The sequence below is a fragment of the Schistocerca nitens genome, chromosome 1 (assembly GCF_023898315.1).
Source record: "Schistocerca nitens isolate TAMUIC-IGC-003100 chromosome 1, iqSchNite1.1, whole genome shotgun sequence".
In the NCBI taxonomy this organism is placed as follows: Eukaryota; Metazoa; Arthropoda; class Insecta; order Orthoptera; family Acrididae; genus Schistocerca; species Schistocerca nitens.
In genome coordinates, this window is record NC_064614.1 from 251,214,303 (window position 1) to 251,233,502 (window position 19,200).

Sequence of the window (19,200 nt, forward strand, 5' to 3'; positions counted from 1 at the left end):
ACCCTTTGATTTGTCCATAATGGATCGTAAACAGATTGTGTTCAGCTTGTCCTGGGCTCCCTTTGCTTGGCTCAGGGTTACCGGCATGTCATATAACCCAACTAATGTGATGCACTCTGAGATCACATTAAGATAAGGTAATCAATTTAAACAACCTGTCTACATAAGGTAGTCAACGAATTTATCATGGAGAAGTAATCTTTTTTCGTGAAATTTATCCGAAACTCGTACAGCATTCAATCAGATATAAAAGTAACGGCGAACGAGTAAATTGTGAATTTGGGGGCTGGGGAGGGGGGGAGATGAACCCAGTAATGAATCCTGGTATAATCTACTATCCCCTTTCTCCAGAATTAGTACATGGGACATGACTCCAGTTATCAAGGAGAGAATATATCAATAATAGTAGTTCTTCTGCTACTTCTTTGAACAAAACTAACACACACATTTACATGCAAGAATTAATAACGTGATGTGTCCTTGTGTGTTTCTAGATGCACTCAGTGCTCAGGTCAAGCACACACTGACTACTGCTCGGGATAGCGGCCTACAAGATTCCATTGACTGATTCAGAAGTGGTTAATTTTTAACGTTAGTCGAAAAGCTGTTGACACATACTTATACCTTTGCTTTTTTTATCATGCATAATACTTAATATTACCCCTCATTCTGTCTGTTCACGTGATATGGAGGTGATACTGTGTGGTTGACTTGGATGTCCAGCAGCAGCTGACCTGCGGCAGTGTGCAGCAGCAGCCTGCTCTGCTGCCCATGATGATGATGCTGCCCATGATGACGAGGATGAAGATAATACAGTCTGGTCAATGACCATCACCCATGATGATGCAGCCCACTCTGCATTCCATGATGATGATAATGACGATAACGCAGCCACCTCTGTGGATGTACTCTCAGCTGGCAATGCAGCAGCAGCCAAACAAATGGATGTACCCGCGACCAGCCAAGCAGCAGCAGCAGCACCTTGGTTCTTGGATGTACCCATATCTGACTGTGCAGCAGAAGTCCAGTCTGCTGCCACCAGTGACGTGCCTGAAGCCAGCCTTGCAGCAACAACAGCCATCCAGTCCACCACCACCAATGACATACCTGTAGCCAGCTGCACAACAGTAGTCTGGATTACTGCTGCCCATAATGTATCCATAGCCAGCTGCAAAGCACCAGCAGCAGTCGGGCCCATTGACATCTGTAGTGCAGCTGAGGCCGTCGACATCCCAGGTTGGTCCAGGGCACAGCAGCATGACTCAGGCACATTTGTAGAGGTCTAGGCACCTCTATCCATATCCTACCCCATCTCACAAGCGCCACTGGAGGTCACTGTGACATTGTGTTGGGTCTAGCAGCAGCAGCATCTCTACTGACGCTATTACACGTCACCAAGTACAGTGGCCACAATGGACTACTCAGTGATCACTAACGCATTTGGGGACAGAATCTCACTTAAATGATAATTAATTGAAACCCTCAGCTGCGACAGGTATTGTTGACATGCCTTGATGGGGACAGCTGAAAATGTGTGCCCCAATGGGACTCGAACCCGGGATCTCCTACTTACATAGCAGACGCTCTATCCATCTGAGCCACCGAGGACAGAGACGAATAGCGCGACTGCAGGGACTTATCCCTTGCACGCTTCCCACGAGACCTACATGTCCAACCATCCACAATCTACATACGTAATGTTCCTAATAGAATGGTTCAAATTGCTCTGAGCACCATGGGACTTAACAGCTGAGGTCATCAGTCCCCTAGAACTTAGAACTACTTAAACCTAACTAACCTAAGGACATCATACACATCCATGCCCGAGGCAGGATTCGAACCTGCGACTGTAGCGGTCGCTCGGTTCCAGTCTGAAGCGCCTAGAACCGCTCCGCCACTTCGGCCGGCTTCCTGATAGATACTTTGCCATCCACTCGTTACTCGCGCCCACTTTAGTTGACGATTCCCGTAAGAGTTCGAGCAACCTGTGCGCACTCGCACAGACGGAGGTCAATGGCCGGGTAGCCATTTAACTATATATGAAAATAATAACTGTTCTCGAAAGAACAGATGCCATTCATGACCGTGCAGCTTCTCTAGAATAAATGATAATTAATTGAAACCCTCAGCTGCCAACAGGTGTTGTAGACATACCTTGATGGCGACAGCTGAAAATGTGTGCCCTGACTGGGACTTGAACCCGGGATTTCCTGCTTACATAGCAGACGCTTCCCCGTGAGACCCACATTTCCAACTGGCCATTGACCTTCGTCTGTGCAAGTGCGCGCAGGTTGCCCGAACTCTTACGGGAATCATCAACTTAAGTGGGCGCGAGTAATGAATGGATGGGCAAAGTATCTATTAGGAACATTACGTATGCAGATTGTGGACGGTTGGAAACGTGAGTCTCATGGAAAGCTTGCAAGGGACAAGTCCCTGCAGTCGCGCTATTCATCTGTGTCCTCGGTGTCTCATATGGATAGAGCGTCTGCCACGTAAGCAGGAGATCCTGGGTTCGAGTCTCGGTTGGGGCACACATTTTTAGCTGTCCCCATCAAGGTATGTCAACAACACCTGTCGGCAGCTGAAGGTTACAATTAATTATCATTTATTCTAGAGAAGCTGCACGGTCATCAATGGTATCTGTTCTTATCGAGAACAGTTAGTATCTTCATATATAGAATCTCACTTTCTTGCACTGGCAACTCGAACTTAGGCTACCAAGATCCTGTCACTTTCCTTACGCGAGTGAAGCAGTTCTGGAAAGGGAGATCCCCAGATACAACAAAGCAGTATACTGCCATTAAATATACCCGACAAAGATGACGGCTCGTTTGAGGAGAAGAGCATCATCCAGATTTGGGGGAGAAATGGCATGATATTCAGGTGTGAGTCGATTGCAGAGTGGTTTGGAACTTTCACCAATAGCGTCAAACTGCCAGCCCCTGTGGCCGAGAGGTTCTAGGCGCTTCTATTCGGAACTCTGCTGCTGCTACGGTTGCAGGTTCGAATCCTGCCTCGGGCATGGACGTGTGTGATGTCCTTAGGTTAGTTAGGTTTAAATAGTTCTAAGCTTAGGGGACTGATGACCTCACATTTTAAGTCCCTTATTGCTTGGAGCCATTTTTTTCTTTTTTTTTCAAGAGCGTCATACTAGGCAGTTTTTCAGGAATGCAGGAAAGGGGTCTGGAAAGGAGCTCAGCTGTGTACTCCACCTCGATCTGTACTTGCATGTCTTTGATCCACTTAAGGAGAGGGGGGGGGTCCAGTTTAATCCCTATTTTTGAAGATATATTGTTAAAACATGCGTACATTAATATCCAGAATCTTATGGATAAATTTTGCTTTGCATGGTTGCTTATGGCTAGTGATGGTAATAACTCTAAAAATATTTGTGATCTGAAACGTTAACACTCATCTAATGTCTGCAGGCATTATAATTTCCGAGGCATCAAATTCCCCGTAAAACTCCAAGACATTCCAAAATTTGAGAGGCGGAACACCGATTATTCAATTTATGTTTACACCCTGGAAGTTGATGAGCCAGAAGATGAAGACGACTATGAGCTCATTGTGTAGAAGAAGATGTCAAGCATAAAGCAGTTGGACTCTCTACCTTTTAAAAGTAGCCAGTGAACACCCCAAACTTGTACACTTCTTTTTAATCTCCAAGGCCGATGAGAAACACTGTAAGGTGGCAACGGTCTTGCCCCTTACATGAGTTTATTTAACGTGATTATAATCACTTTGCGAGCACTTTAGGTCAATAAAAACGCCTGACAGTGGCGCAATCGCTTTGTGGATAATTAGTTGTTGTTTGTTGGAGTTATACTCTCGATTACGGTGTATGAAATGTCTGTGGAAACGCATCGGCACGCTAGCTATGTAATACAGGGAGAATTACGCTATTTTGTAACTATCTGATTTTGCGTAAATGCATTGTATCCGCGGCACCGAGAACAGCACTCGGCCAGCGGCCGGAGGCTGCAGCACCGGAGACTGCAGCTGGCGCTATGAAAGGAACGGGCTGGGAAGCCCTACAGTCCGCTCAGCCACGTGTCAGCGGCGGCTGCTAGCCCCTCAAGCACGCGCGTCTCCAGGTGTGTAGCCTCAAGTGTTTACAAAAGCAGGAGTCTCTGTTCCAGCGGGAAATTTTGCAGAGAAATTTGAAGTGGTCGCTTAGGAAAAAAATTCCAGAAAATTTGTTGTTGCCCGCAGCTATGGATCTTCCCAGGTTGCTTGGGCGGAGTTTACTCGTTAAATTTGGTAGAAAGGGAAGAATTGTGGAAAATACACTACTGGCCATTAAAATTGCTACACCACGAAGATGACGTGCTACAGAAGCGAAATTTAACCGACAGGAAGAGAATGCTGTGATATGCAAATGATTAGCTTTTCAGAGCATTCCCACAAGGTTGGCGCCGGTGGCATCACCTACAACGTGCTGACATGAGGAAAGTTTCCAACCGATTTCTCATACACAAACAGCAGTTGACCGGCGTTGCCTGGTGAAACGTTGTTGTGATGCCTTGTGTAAGGAGGAGAAATGCGTACCATCACGTTTCCGATTTTGATAAAGGTCGGATTGTAACCTATTGCGATTGCGGTTTATCGTATCGCGACACTGCTGCTCGCGTTGGTCGAGGTCCAATGACTGTTAGCAGAATATGGAATCGGTGGGTTCAGGAGGGTAATACGGAACGCCGTGCTGGATCCCAGCGGCCTCGTATCACTAGCAGTCGAGATGACAGGCATCTTATCCGCATGGCTGTAACGGATCGTGCAGCCACGTCTCGATCCCTGAGTCAACAGATGGGGACGTTTGCAAGACAACAACCATCTGCACGAAGAGTTCGACGACGTTTGCAGCAGCATGGACTATCCGCCCGGAGACCGTGGCTGCGGTTACCCTTGACGCTGCATCAGAGACAGGGGCGCCTGCGATGGTGTACTCAACGACGAACCTGGGTGCACGAATGGCAAAACGTCATTTTTTCGGATGAATCCAGGTTCTGTTTACAGCATCATGATGGTCGCATTCGTGTTTGCCGACATCGTGGTGAACGCACATTGGAAGCGTGTATTCGTCATCGCCATACTGGCGTATCACCCGGCGTGATGGTATGGGGTGCCAGTGGTCACACGCCTCGGTCACCTCTTGTTCGCATTGACGGCACTTTGAACAGTGGACGTTACATTTCAGAAGTGTTACGACCCGTGGCACTACCCTTCATTCGACCCCTGCGAAACCCTACATTTCAGCAGGATAATGCACGACCGCATCTGCAGGTCCTGTACGGGCCTTTCTGGATACAGAAAATGTTCGATTGCTGCCCTGGCCAGCACATTCTCCAGATCTCTCACCAATTGAAAACGTCTGGTCAATGGTAGCCGAGCAACTGTCTCCTCACAATACGCCAGTCACTACTCTTGATGAACTGTGGTATCGTGTTGAAGCTGCATGGACAGCTGTACCTGTACACGCCATCCAAGCTCTGTTTGACTCAATGCCCAGGCGTACCAAGGCCGTTATTACGGCCAGAGGTAGTTTATCTGGGTACTGATTTCTCAGGATCTATGCACCCAGATTGCGTGAAAATGTCATCACATGTCAGTTCTAGTATAATATATTTGTCCAACGAATACCCGTTTATCATCTGCATTTCTTTTTGGTGTAGCATTTTTAATGGCCAGTAGTGTAGTTCGATTCCCAGGCCGTACATGGTAAACTGGGTATTTTGAGCGTTTCTAGGGATGTTATTGGCTCAGTAAAGTTTTTGTGGGGAAAACAGAGGCGATGAGCGATCTTGTCCGACACTCTGTAGTGGTCTTCCGTCTTGGGCTTTCGTTCTGAGAGGACGATAGCTGTGTCAGCTCTTTGCTGATGGGAAGATTGTCGCAGTTTGAGAAGTTTACGGACAGCAGTGTGTTGTCCAGGTATTGTAGGAGTGTAATTTCCGAGGTGTCGCACCCGGACTCCACGGCCGCGCCGTCACCCGCCGGAGACCGCAGCCACAGCAGCAGAATTACGGTGAGATCGCTCCCGCTTCGGCCTGTGTTAGGAGTAGCGTTAAATAGCTGGATCACGTGCAATTTGCTGTTTCCACTGAGGTTTCACAATACTTTGTGATGTGGTGATTCTTCTTATTTTACGTTTTGTGTCGATGTCAGTCGGTCTGCCAATTTATAAGAGATCGCGTTTTGTACCGATTTTGACACAGTTCACTGCCAATCTCAGCTAGGAGGGTAGTGTGTAAATGGTTGATTTGTTTTGTTTATTCAGCATTGGTCCGAAGTTGATAATAAATTTATTGTGATTCAGTAGAGCTTTTACTTTCAGTAATTTGATCCTGAATTCACCCTTTTGCTTTATTTCATTTCTGTGTAATTGTCTGATATCATTGAACCCCCTAAGTGTTCGTTATGGTTCGTGTGTGGAATTAAAAATAGGTGTGATTTATCGTCAACTCTACTACTGCAGATTAATTAGGGGTGACAGGGAGACATTTAAATCTAGCGTTATCCATTCTAGCGTACATTTCCACTCCTGATTTCTCTGTAAGTTGTTTGCCAGGGGCGAACACACGGAAAATTTAGACAAGCAACAGGTGGGGTGTTAAAACACTACGAGTTGATCAAAATGTCCCGCCTACTTTCCACCCAGTTGAGTATAAAATACTGTACAAGACATGTCTCAACTGTTTTACCTGGAGAGAGTATCTTTAAAGGCACCTCACTCTCCTCAAGTCAGCAACCGCTATGTATGGAAATGCCTATTGAGCGTATAAAGTTCTTAAAGTTTAAGAACGAAGATCACCAGGAGCGATGTTCCTTCATTGTTTATACCGAATTCGAGTATTTCCTAGCCCCTGTGGCTCATTGTGAAGGCAACCTACCTTCACAAAATGTCATGTATTGTATGCAGCTGCGTATAAAGTTGTGTGTCTGTACCACCCTAACCAAAATAAATTCGAATCTTATGTCAGGGATAATCCTGTGAGATGGCTGTTCGCTGAGCTTGAAAAACTTGCGTAGCAAGCTGATCATGTTTGTCATGACAATGTCCCCATGAGCAACTTGAAGGAGAATGATGCTTTATACGAGCAGGTAGTTGATTGTCATATTTGTGGGCTCCTCATAAAGACTACTGTTATATAATGGGGAAATGCTATGGTGCAGCTCACAATGCATGCAACTTGAAGTACCAACTGCCTTGGCACTGCCCATCTTTTTCCACAATTTGAGTGGGTATGATGCCCACCATCTAGTTCAACACTAAGGTGATTTTGGGTTGAAGGGTGATAAGGTCAGTGTCTTCCAGACACCCTTGAGAAGTAAATCTTGTTTTCAAAGAGAATCATGGCAAGAATAACGCTCCACTTCCTGGATTAACTTCACTTCAAGGGCACATCTCTTCCGAAACTATTTGAAACAATGCATCAGGATGATATGCACATCAAAAGAGCCACATAACCCAATGGTGCAAAGTTTCAGGTTGTGACTAAGAGCCGGCCGCTGTGGACGAGCGGCTCTAGGCGCTTCAGTCTGGAACTGCGCTGCTGCTACGGTCACAGGTTCGAATCCTGCCTCAGGCATGGACGTGTGAGATGTCCTTAGGTTAGTTAGGTTTAAAGTAGTTCTAAGTATAGGGGACTGATGACCTCAGATGTTAGGTCCCACAGTACTTAGAGCCATTTGAACCATTTGTGACTAAGATGGGATCTATCCATACGAATACTTGGATTTGATGAAGAGACTCCACAAAACCACACTATCTGACATAGCCACTTTCTCCAGTAAATTAACAGGCACTGCCATAACGTATGTAGAGTATGAGCATGTGGTGAATATTTGACAGGAGTTCAGTATCAGTAATCTATGCAGGTATTCCAGACTATACATGTACACTGACGGACACCTGCTTGCGGACATCTTCTTGAAGTTCCTAAATGTTTGCTTGGCCACATACATTCTCGATCTTGCATTCTATTTCACCTTGCCTGGGCTTTTGCGGGATGCAGTGTTAAGGAAGACAATATGTCAACACTGAACTGTTGACTGATGTTGAAGGGTGCTCTTCTTAGAATGTGGGATTAATGGGGGGTTTGCCAGTGCAGACACTGGTACACCATGTTGAATAAGGAGTACAAACTGTCTTATGATTTAAGCTACATCCTTTACTTGGATGTAAACAATTTCTACAGGTGAGCCATGCAACAAAGTCTAGTATTTAGAGGGTCAAAATGGCTGTATGAGAAGAAAATCGCCCATTTGAAGGAAGAGATTAAACATATGGCTGAGGATGCCAGTGAGGGATATGACCTGAAGGTAGAGCTGGAATATCCCTCTCATTTGCACAATGAGCACAGCGACTTTCCGCTATGTCCAGAGTGCTTAGTCCCGTGAAATGGTTCCATCCCAAAGCTGTTGACAAGACTGGGGAACAAACAAACGTTATATTGTCCACTACAGAAACCTCCAGAAATGTCTCAGGTTGAGGATGGAACTTGTTAGTATCACCAGCAGAATCTTCTTTGACTTACACGCCTGTTTTAAGGAGTACATTGATTTAAGCAGCGAAGAGGCTCTCATGACATGTGACTTTGAAAAAGACATTTGGAAGTTAAAGAAGCCTACAGTTTTCGGAGAAACCATGATAAATTTTAAAGAATACTGTGAAATTCATTTATTTTACCAATAGGATGGGTGTTATGGCGCAAGAGATTCCATCACCAGGCCAAATTTCAAATGAGCCATTATTTTCTATGAAGGATTAGTCACTGTGATTATGATGATGTGTTTGGTTTGTGGGGCGCTCAACTGCGCGGTTATCAGCGTCCTTACAAATTCCCAACCTTTGCTCAGTCCAATCTCGCCACTTCCATGAATGATGATGAAATATTGAGGACAACATAAACACCTGTCATCTCGAGGCAGGTGAAAATCCCTAACCCAGCCGCGAATTGAACCCGGGACCCCATGCTCGAGAAACGAGAACGCGACGGCGAGACCACGAGCTGCAGACCACTGTCTGTATTGGCATATGTGTTCTGGACCTCTCCAAACTTTACGTGTACTGCTTTGAATATAAATTTGCTAAGCATAGTTTAGCTACCCTGAAGTTACTTTATATATATACAAATGGTTTCACCTACTGCATGAAAGACTGTGACCCATATCAAGTAATCAGGTACCTCACGAAAAATTCGACATGTCTGGATATGCAACCAATAATCCTTTTGGAGTAATACCTCAAAGCGAAAAGGTTATCAGCCTGATGAAAGACGAAGTGAATGTTTGCAGATTGTGAAGTTTGTAGGGCTCAGATCTAAGATCTAAAAAATAAACATAAAACACAAAACAGCATTTGCTACCAAGGAATAAAACTGTACAATAAATTACCAAAAGAGATTAAAGAAATTGCAACAATAAATTATTTAGAAAGGCAGCTAAAAAGTACCTGTTATGCAATACATTTTATACATTGAAGAATTACTTAGATAAAACAGAGTAGCAGTTTGGTAAAAAAAAATATTATACAAATAAATAATATTAATAATGATTATAAAACCTCCAACATTCCCCATAACACCTTCACACTATGTTTTTTCCTTCTTTTTTCCTTTTCTAGAAAAACTTACCCCCAAGCTATACATAGCACAATACTAACACCTCTTCCTCTTTCTGAACTCAACACCTCACTCATTATAGAGGTATGCTGACTCAGTTTATCAGGATAGCAAATGGGGAGTTGCAGTACGGAAAATGATCCAGAGATCACCAGTGTGTGTGTGTGTGTGTTTGTGTGTTTAATGAGTGAAGGGTTATGAAACAATGTGTGTGTAGTGTGTGCAGTGACTGATAGTGAGACATGAGTGAACAGGGTGATATTACCTTAGTTAATAAGTTATTTGTAAAAAAAAAGTATTTTATGCCAGGAGTAAATCTAATGATTGTCCCTAACTAGAAGTCTGTAAATGTATGTGTATACGAATTAGCTTATTTTAAATTGGTCTGAACTTGTAAATACTTTGGCATGTCCTATATCCTCGTAAAAAACGATCTACAGATCAATAAAGCTACTACGACTACTACTACTACTACTATTACTGAGACGTACACATACCATATAGATGTAGGCTAAGGGTGTGCTTCATCCGGCCTCAAAGTCTCTCATGTTTGAATATTACAAGAGGTGCCTCCACGATGGCATTAATGAACCTCTATGCATGGTACACCAGGTAATCTCTTGATCAAGAGCCCATGAGGCATATACTGCACTGCACTTGAAAGTAGGGCTGTCCCATCATGACAACACATGGTTCATCTGTGGTGATGTGACTGGGATCCTCCCTTACTCACACTATTCATTGCAGTGATTGAGTATGTGGCTGATGTGGCTGTGTATTTATTTGTAAATAGTTTTGTGTATATGCAAATGTGTGCAGAATAGTTTGATGAAACGTTTCTTCATAGTTGTGTGTGCCTGAGTAAGAATGTGTCATTACACACTATGTGTCTATATACTGTATATTATATGTGCTAGTCCACCTCCATAGCGTAGTGGTAGCATTTCTGCATACCACACAGGCGGCCTGGGTTCGATTCCCTGGGTATTGTGTGTCCTTCATCATCATTTTCATCATCATTGACCTGCAAGTCGCCAAAGTGGCGTCCACTAAAAAGGACTTGCAATACAGCGGCCGAATTCCCCCACGTGGGACCTCCCAGCCAACAATGCCATACGATCATTTCAATTTTTTTTATATGTGCCAAATATATGTGTGCACTCAATGGGTGCTTGTAAATATTGCATATATGTTTGTGTGTGTATGTGTGTGTATTTTTTCACCTGCTGCTGCTAGTCCCTGTTCCCCATGTATATATTGTAAATAGAACAGAAATCAGTGATTTAGTGAAAGAAAAGCAAATATGACACATAGTATAATCAGAACGGAAAAATGTGAATATTGTGTGTCTTAAATTATGATGAAACCAAACAGAAACGAAATAGAAAAAGTGTACAAAAGAATAATAAGTACGAGGGGATTTAAAAAGTCCGTGCAAAACTAAAAACTACTTACATGTTTGGGGTAAACCTCTTTTATTTTTCGACATAGTCTCCTTTTAGACTTATACACTTCGTCCAATGCTGTTCTAATTTGTTGATCCCTTCACAATAATAGCAATTGTCCAAGTCTGCAAAATAGCTATTAGTTGCTGAAATCACCACCTCGTTTGAATAAAATCTTTTTTTCCTGCCAGCCATTTCTTCAAATTTGGAAACAAATAGTAGTCCGAGGGAGCAAAGTCTGGAGAATATGGGGGATGTGAAACGAGTTGAAATCATATTTCCATTAATTTTGCGACCACAACTGCTGAGGATGTGCTGGTGCATTGTCGTAATGGACTTTTTTCTTTTTTGCGGGCCAATCGCCGACGTTTTTCTTGCAGCTCGGTTTTCAAACGGTCCAATCAATAACGATGAATAATATTCATCTATAATAGTTTTACCAATTTCCAGATACTCGATGATGATTATACCCTTGTGAATCCCAAAAGACAGTCGCCATAACCTTTCCGGCTGAAGGAATGGACTTCGCCTTTTAGTGCAGATTCTCCCATGGTAACCCATTGTTTAGATTGTTGTTTGGTCTCAGGAGTATAGTAATGTATCCATGTTTCATCCACAGTGACGAAACGACGCTTCAAGTCCTGCGGATTCTTCCTGAACAGCTGCAAACCATCCTTGCAACACTACACAGAATTCCGTTTTTGATCAAGCGTGAGCAATCACGGAACCCATCTTGCGGATAGCTTTCTCATGTCCAAATTTTTATGCAAAATATTACGTACCCATTCATTCGAGATGCCCACAGCACTAGCAATCTCACGCACCTTCACTCTTCTGTCATCCATCAATATATCACGGATTTTATCAATGATTTCTGGAGTCTTAACCTGCACAGATCGTCCAGAACGTTCAGCATCACTTGTGCCCATATGGATACTCCTAAATTTTGAAACCACTTATAAGCCATTCTAGTCGAAGGTACAAAGTCACCGTAATGTTTATCAAACTTCTCATTAGTCTCCTGAGGCGTTTTGCCTTTCATAAAGTAATGTTTAATCACCACACGAAATTCTTTTTCGTCCATTTTTTGACAATCAATCGACTTCCTTGATTCACACGCATGCCAAACAAAAAGAAATAGACCGATATGTCTGACACTTGGTGTGTGTTCTTTCCAAAACTAAACATGAGCTCGATTCAGGCCGGTGGTGCCATCTCTCGGACTTTGCACGAACTTTTCAGATGTCCCTCGTATATATAGAAATAAAATGGGAAACCAAGTATTTAAGCTTCTCTCCTTTATACTAGCTTTAGTGTAAATAAATGTTTCTGGTAGTCATAAGCCATCAGAAAAAATAATTTTGCAAATAAAACCATTATATATATACAGGGTGTTTCAAAAATGACCGGTATATTTGAAACGGCAATAAAAACTAAACGAGCAGCGATAGAAATACACCGTTTGTTGCAATATGCTTGGGACAACAGTACATTTTCAGGTGGACAAACTTTCGAAATTACAGTAGTTACAATTTTCAACAACAGATGGCGCTGCAAGTGATGTGAAAGATATAGAAGACAACGCAGTCTGTGGGTGCGCCATTCTGTAGGTCGTCTTTCTGCTGTAAGCGTGTGCTGTTCACAACGTGCAAGTGTGCTGTAGACAACATGGTTTATTCCTTATAACAGAGGATTTTTCTGGTGTTGGAATTCCACCGCCTAGAACACAGTGTTGTTGCAACAAGACGAAGTTTTCAACGGAGGTTTAATGTAACCAAAGGACCAAAAAGCGATACAATAAGGGGTCTGTTTGAAAAATTTCAATGGACTGGGAACGTGACGGATGAACGTGCTGGAAAGGTAGGGCGACCGCGTACGGCAACCACAGAGGGCAACGCGTAGCTAGTGCAGCAGGTGATCCAACAGCGGCCTTGGGTTTCCGTTCGCCGTGTTGCAGCTGCGGTCCAAATGACGCCAACGTCCACGTATCGTCTCATGCGCCAGAGTTTACACCTCTATCCATACAAAATTCAAACGCGGCAACCCCTCAGCGCCGCTACCATTGCTGCACGAGAGACATTCGCTAACGATATAGTACACAGGATTGATGACGGCGATATGCATGTGGGCAGCATTTGGTTTACTGACGAAGCTTATTTTTACCTGGACGGCTTCGTCAATAAACAGAACTGGCGCATATGGGGAACCGAAAAGCCCCATGTTGCAGTCCCATCGTCCCTGCATCCTCAAAAAGTACTGGTCTGGGCCGCCATTTCTTCCAAAGGAATCATTGGCCCATTTTTCAGATCCGAAACGATTACTGCATCACGCTATCTGGACATTCTTCGTGAATTTGTGGCGGTACAAACTGCCTTAGACGACACTGCGAACACCTCGTGGTTTATGCAAGATGGTGCCCGGCCACATCGCACGGCCGACGTCTTTAATTTCCTGAATGAATATTTCGATGATTGTGTGATTGCTTTGGGCTATCCGAAACATACAGGAGGCGGCGTGGATTGGCCTCCCTATTCGCCAGACATGAACCCCTGTGACTTCTTTCCTTGGGGACACTTGAAAGACCAGGTGTACCGCCAGAATCCAGAAACAATTGAACAGTTGAAGCAGTGCATCTCATCTGCATGTGAAGCCATTCCGCCAGACACGTTGTCAAAGGTTTCGGGTAATTTCATTCAGAGACTAGGCCATATTATTGCTACGCATGGTGGATATGTGGAAAATATCGTACTATAGAGTTTCCCAGACCGCAGCGCCATCTGTTGTTGAAAATTGTAACTACTGTAATTTCGAAAGTTTGTCTGCCTGAAAATGTACTGTTGTCCCAAGCATATTGCAACAAACGGTGTATTTCTATCGCTGCTCGTTTAGTTTTTATTGCCGTTTCAAATATACCGGTCATTTTTGAAACACCATATGAGAAAAAATAGCTGTATAAACACTTCAATCAAAAATTGTAGATTATACTATACACGAAAAAGAGCCTTGTAAAAACGTGAGATATGTCATCAGAAACAAATAGTTTTGTAAATAAAAATTATTAAGAAGAAATTATTGGCAATAAGTCATAAGTTATGTACTTTTTATTGTTATTATTTACAAACACTTCATATAATGAAAATTATTGTTAATAACTTAATTTGCTGTCATTTACAGCAAACCTGAACCTCTCCACCAAGGCGCTTAAATCTTGAGCTAGTTATAAAGGACAATAAGGAGGAAGGGAGAGCTCGAATCCTATTTCTCCATTGAATTTTTTTGTGCTCCCATTGGCTGAGAGGGATTTCTACCAGTTTTATATCATGTGACTACTGTCGCATAATTGCCTGTGACTTGTAGGTGGGGTTCCCCTCGGTATCCTCAGTCAATTCCCAGCAGTTCCCAAGGGGGGGGGGGAGTGGGGGATGGCCTTAATACAAGTTACCCAAATGGGTAACTTGACCCTGCTTGACACTGGATGCATAAACTCATACCCTTTTATCTTATTTAAGGCATGTGCCAGAAAGAACCATGCTATGCTACTTACTGTTTCCCTTGCTAGTGTCAGAGTAGACTATCTGGGCAACACAGGAAAGATGCATTGAGCATAAACGCTACACAGGCAACGAATAGCCAACAAAGATTGCAGATCACTGCATCTCTCACAGACATTTCATGAATTACGGTGGCACCAAGTTGTTGCAACAGACCAACACCTTCTGGGAGTGTGTACTAAGAAATGCTGTAGTAATCTGACTGTATGACAAACTAATAAATGAAGACAGTGGCTTTCAATTAATCAAGGTCTGGGACTTAGCCTTGAGCACGGTCAAAGCACAGTAGCAACTTATGAGTCACTCCTATCATGGCAGCTGAAGAGGAAGAGGATGCAGTGTCACCATGCCACCATCACACCAGGTCTGTCATGCACAGAGCCAGCTTGAAGGCACTCAGCAGAAGCCCCAGAGAAGGAGGAGAAACGCAGTGAGCAAAAAGGGGAACACTCCCACACCACTACAACCAAACCAATAACAGAATAACAAAACACGGGCACATAATTTGCACAACGAAATTACTACTCCTACAACACACACACACACACAACACACACACACACACACACACACACACACACACACACACACACACACACACAACAGATATCTCACAGATGCTAACACATGCAACTCTTACGCTAAAAAATGCAAGCCAGCCACGCTCTGCCAACCCCACACAAGAAACTACTGCTGAATGACACACATCCAGTGACATACAGGCCAACTCAAGAAAAACGCTACCTTTTGAGGGATTAGAGACAACACTGTTCTCCAACCCTATATTGGAAGTGCTTATTTTCAAGGTAACTATCTTTGTCATACACCTGCTCAAGGCCAAACATAGTCAGAAGTGGGCTACCACAAAGAGTTTCTTCAGGACATGTATCCCAGTTGTCAATGGTTAACACAACACACCTGCTTCCCTATGCAATCAGTACAACATTTACGCAGATCGTGTTCTGGAACTTGCATGGGATCCACCACATGACACCAAACATGCAAGCCAGGCCACACATTGCACTCGCAAAAGAAACAATGTTCAAACAACAAGCATCCATTGATTCTCAGGCTGTCACAAACAAAATACTATCTGTTTGGTTGATTAGTGGCAACAGTATTCCCCAAGATCACGTTGGAAGTGTGACTGAAATAGTTGCGTTCATGGAGCAGGACATTCAGGTACTGCTCAAACCACACACTGGTCGACCAGGCGACTAAGTTGGAGGCGGGATAGCAATCCTGCGAAGAGAGCTTCTGTAAAGTTTGGAAGGTAGGAGACGAGATACTGGCAGAAGTAAAGCTGTGAGGACGGAGCGTGAGTCGTGCTTGGGTAGCTCAGTTGGTAGAGCACTTGCCCGCGAACGGCAAAGGTCCCGAGTTCGAGTCTCGGTCCGGCACACAGTTTTAATCTGCCAGGAGGTTTAATGTGGATTGTGTTCTCGACGTCAAAAGAACCTTCGAACTTTTGTGGCACAACAGCCTTCTCCGATTACATAGCGTTGCTGGTTTCCCTGACGGACCTGTATGTCTCATACACACATATCTCACAAACAGAAGTTTCAACACTGACATTCAGGACAAACATTCAACACAACATGGTATTTAAGCTGGAGCCCCTCTTGATTAACCTCTACATTAACGATATTCCAGTCATACATAACACCGTGATTGCCATCTATGAAGATGACACTGCCATTCTAACGTAAAATTGGAAACTATCAATCATAAACTTATGAGTACAAACATATTAGACTGGACAAAAGACGTGTCAAGGTGCATGTCGACAGGGGCTAGGCAGTTCTTTTTACATGCAGACCGAAACTTCTGTACAAATACCAACACTTTAGACAAATTACTCTACACACACGCCCAAAACTTTCTGTGAAAAACTCAGACACGTTGGTATCTGGATGAATCAGAAACTCTCGTGGGTTGGGCCACGTACATCACCAGCAAAGCACACACAAGGCTCAAACAACTGTATCCTATGCTTAACAGGCAAATCACACTGAATAGGAAGGTGTCGATGTCCACATATCAGACCTTTGATGACATTCATACCTCCAGTCTGGGTTTATGCTGCTCCAGACAGGGTTTATGCAGCTCCAACACATTTACACCCTTTAGTGACCAGTGTTTTCGCTGTGCGTTCAGTGGTAATCTGTGTTTATATAAGAATATACAGCCTACAGTTGCAGGTTAACTTTATCGTTTACCTAGGTTTCAACGTTAGTAATAACGTCTTCTTCAGAACCTGCAAAAAGTTAATATTATAGTGGGCTAGTAAATTATGGTAGATATGGTCATTCTACAGGATGCAACGTGTAGTACTTACATAAAATATTATTTAAATGTTTGCCTAAAACAAGCCATGTCCTAAGTCAACTTTATAAAACTTAATGCATAACCATAAGGTTTTGTCACTTCTATTAAACAAGCTGTAGCACATTCACTTTAAGCCCGTTGTATGGGCCTCGTCATGTGACTAGAGACTGCGGACCGCGAGGGCTTCGCGGACTGTCTCACAGAGGGCGGCGCGCATGCGCAAGACGTATACAGAGTGCTACAAAAAGATACGGCCAAACTTTCAGGAAACATTCCTCACACACAAAGAAAGAAAATATGTTATGTGGACATGTGTCCGGAAACACTTACTTTCCATGTTAGAGCTCATTTTATTACTTCTCTTCAAATCACATTAATCATGGAATGAAAACACACAGCAACAGAACGTACCAGCGTGACTTCAAACACTTTATTACAGGAAATGTTCAAAATGTCCTCCGTTAGCGAGGATACATGCATCCACCCTCCATCGCATGGAATCCCTGATGCGCTGATGCAGCCCTGGAGAACGGCATATTGTATCACACCCATCCACAATACGAGCACAAAGAGTCTCTACATTTGGTACCGGGGTTGCGTAGACAAGAGCTTTCAAATGCCACCATAAATGAAAGTCAAGAGGGTTGAGGTCAGGAGAGCGTGGAGGCCATGGAATTGGTCCGCCTCTACCAATCCATCGGTCACCGAATCTGTTGGTGAGAAGCGTACGAACACTTCGACTGAAATGTGCAGGAATTCCATCGTGCATGAACCACATGTTGTGTCGTACTTGTAAAGACACATGTTCTAGCAGCACAGGTAGAGTATCCCGTATGAAATCATGATAACGTGCTCCATTGAGCGTAGGTCGAAGAACATGGGGCCCAATCAAGACATCACCAACAATGCCTGCCCAAACGTTCACAGAAAATCTGTGTTGATGACGTGATTGCACAATTGCGTGCGGATTCTCGTCAGCCTACACATGTTGATTGTGAAAATTTACAGTTTGATCACATTGGAATGAAGCCTCATCCATAAAGAGAGCATTTGCACTGAAATGAGGATTGACACATTGTTGGATGAACCATTCGCATAAGTGTACCCGTGGAGGCCAATCAGCTGCTGATAGTGCCTGCACACGCTGTACATGGTACGGAAACAACTGGTTCTCCCGTAGCACTCTCCATACAGTGACGTGGTCAACGTTACCTTGTACAGCAGCAACTTCTCTGACGCTGACATTAGGGTTATCGTCAACTGCACGAAGAATTGTCTCGTCCATTGCAGGTGTCCTCGTCGTTCTAGGTCTTCCCCAGTCGCGAGTCATAGGCTGGAATGTTCTGTGCTCCCTAAGACGCCGATCAATTGCTTCGAACGTCTTCCTGTCGGGACACCTTCGTTCTGGAAATCTGTCTCGATACAAACGTACCGCGCCACGGCTATTGCCCCGTGCTAATCCATACATCAAATGGGCATCTGCCAACTCCGTATTTGTAAACATTGCACTGACTGCAAAACCACGTTCGTGGTGAACACTAACCTGTTGATGCTACGTACTGATGTGCTTGATGCTAGTACTGTAGAGCAATGAGTCGCATGTCAACACAAGCACTGAAGTCAACATTACCTTCCTTCAATTGGGCCAACTGGCGGTGAATCGAGGAAGTACAGTACATACTGACGAAACTAAAATGAGCTCTAACATGGAAATTAAGCGTTTCCGGACACATGTCCACATAACATCTTTTCTTTATTTGTGTGTGAGGAATGTTTCCTGAAAGTCTGGCCGTACCTTTTTGTACCTCCCTGTAGAATCAAACTCTTATTATGCACGCATCAGATAACATTTTTTCTATGAAATAATTTTATACTTTACTATTGTAAGTTAATTACAGTGTCCAGCATGACTATGTTTTACATTCTACTACAGAGCCTTATAAACTGACCAACAAATCTCGTACGAACATCTGTAGGAAAGGTTCTATTATTACAGAAACTGTAATGGTCACATGTATTATGAATTATTGTAAACCTAGTATAGGCTGGAAGCCTTCGAAGTATGCCCTATTTTTTAGATACAGTTGATCGTTCAATAAATTGCCTCTATCTGTAATTAGGTGTGCATAAATTTGTTGTTCCTCAAGCGTGTCGAGTCTATATCCCTTAACTTCATGATGTAGTATCTCTATGTCACGTAAAGGTTTAGGTGTATGAGCTATTTGCACCACATGTTCCGCAAAGGCT

At 43.6% G+C, this 19,200-nt stretch overlaps 1 protein-coding gene across 1 annotated transcript; it reads right to left on the reverse strand.

The window, feature by feature from the left end:
* Nucleotides 1-664: 664 nt before the first annotated feature.
* On the reverse strand, nt 665-1,231 carry LOC126241424 (uncharacterized). The gene has a single exon (XM_049948008.1). It carries the CDS (start codon nt 1,229-1,231, stop codon nt 665-667), a length of 567 nt encoding a protein of 188 aa, XP_049803965.1.
* Between the last annotated feature and the right edge of the window lie 17,969 nt (nt 1,232-19,200).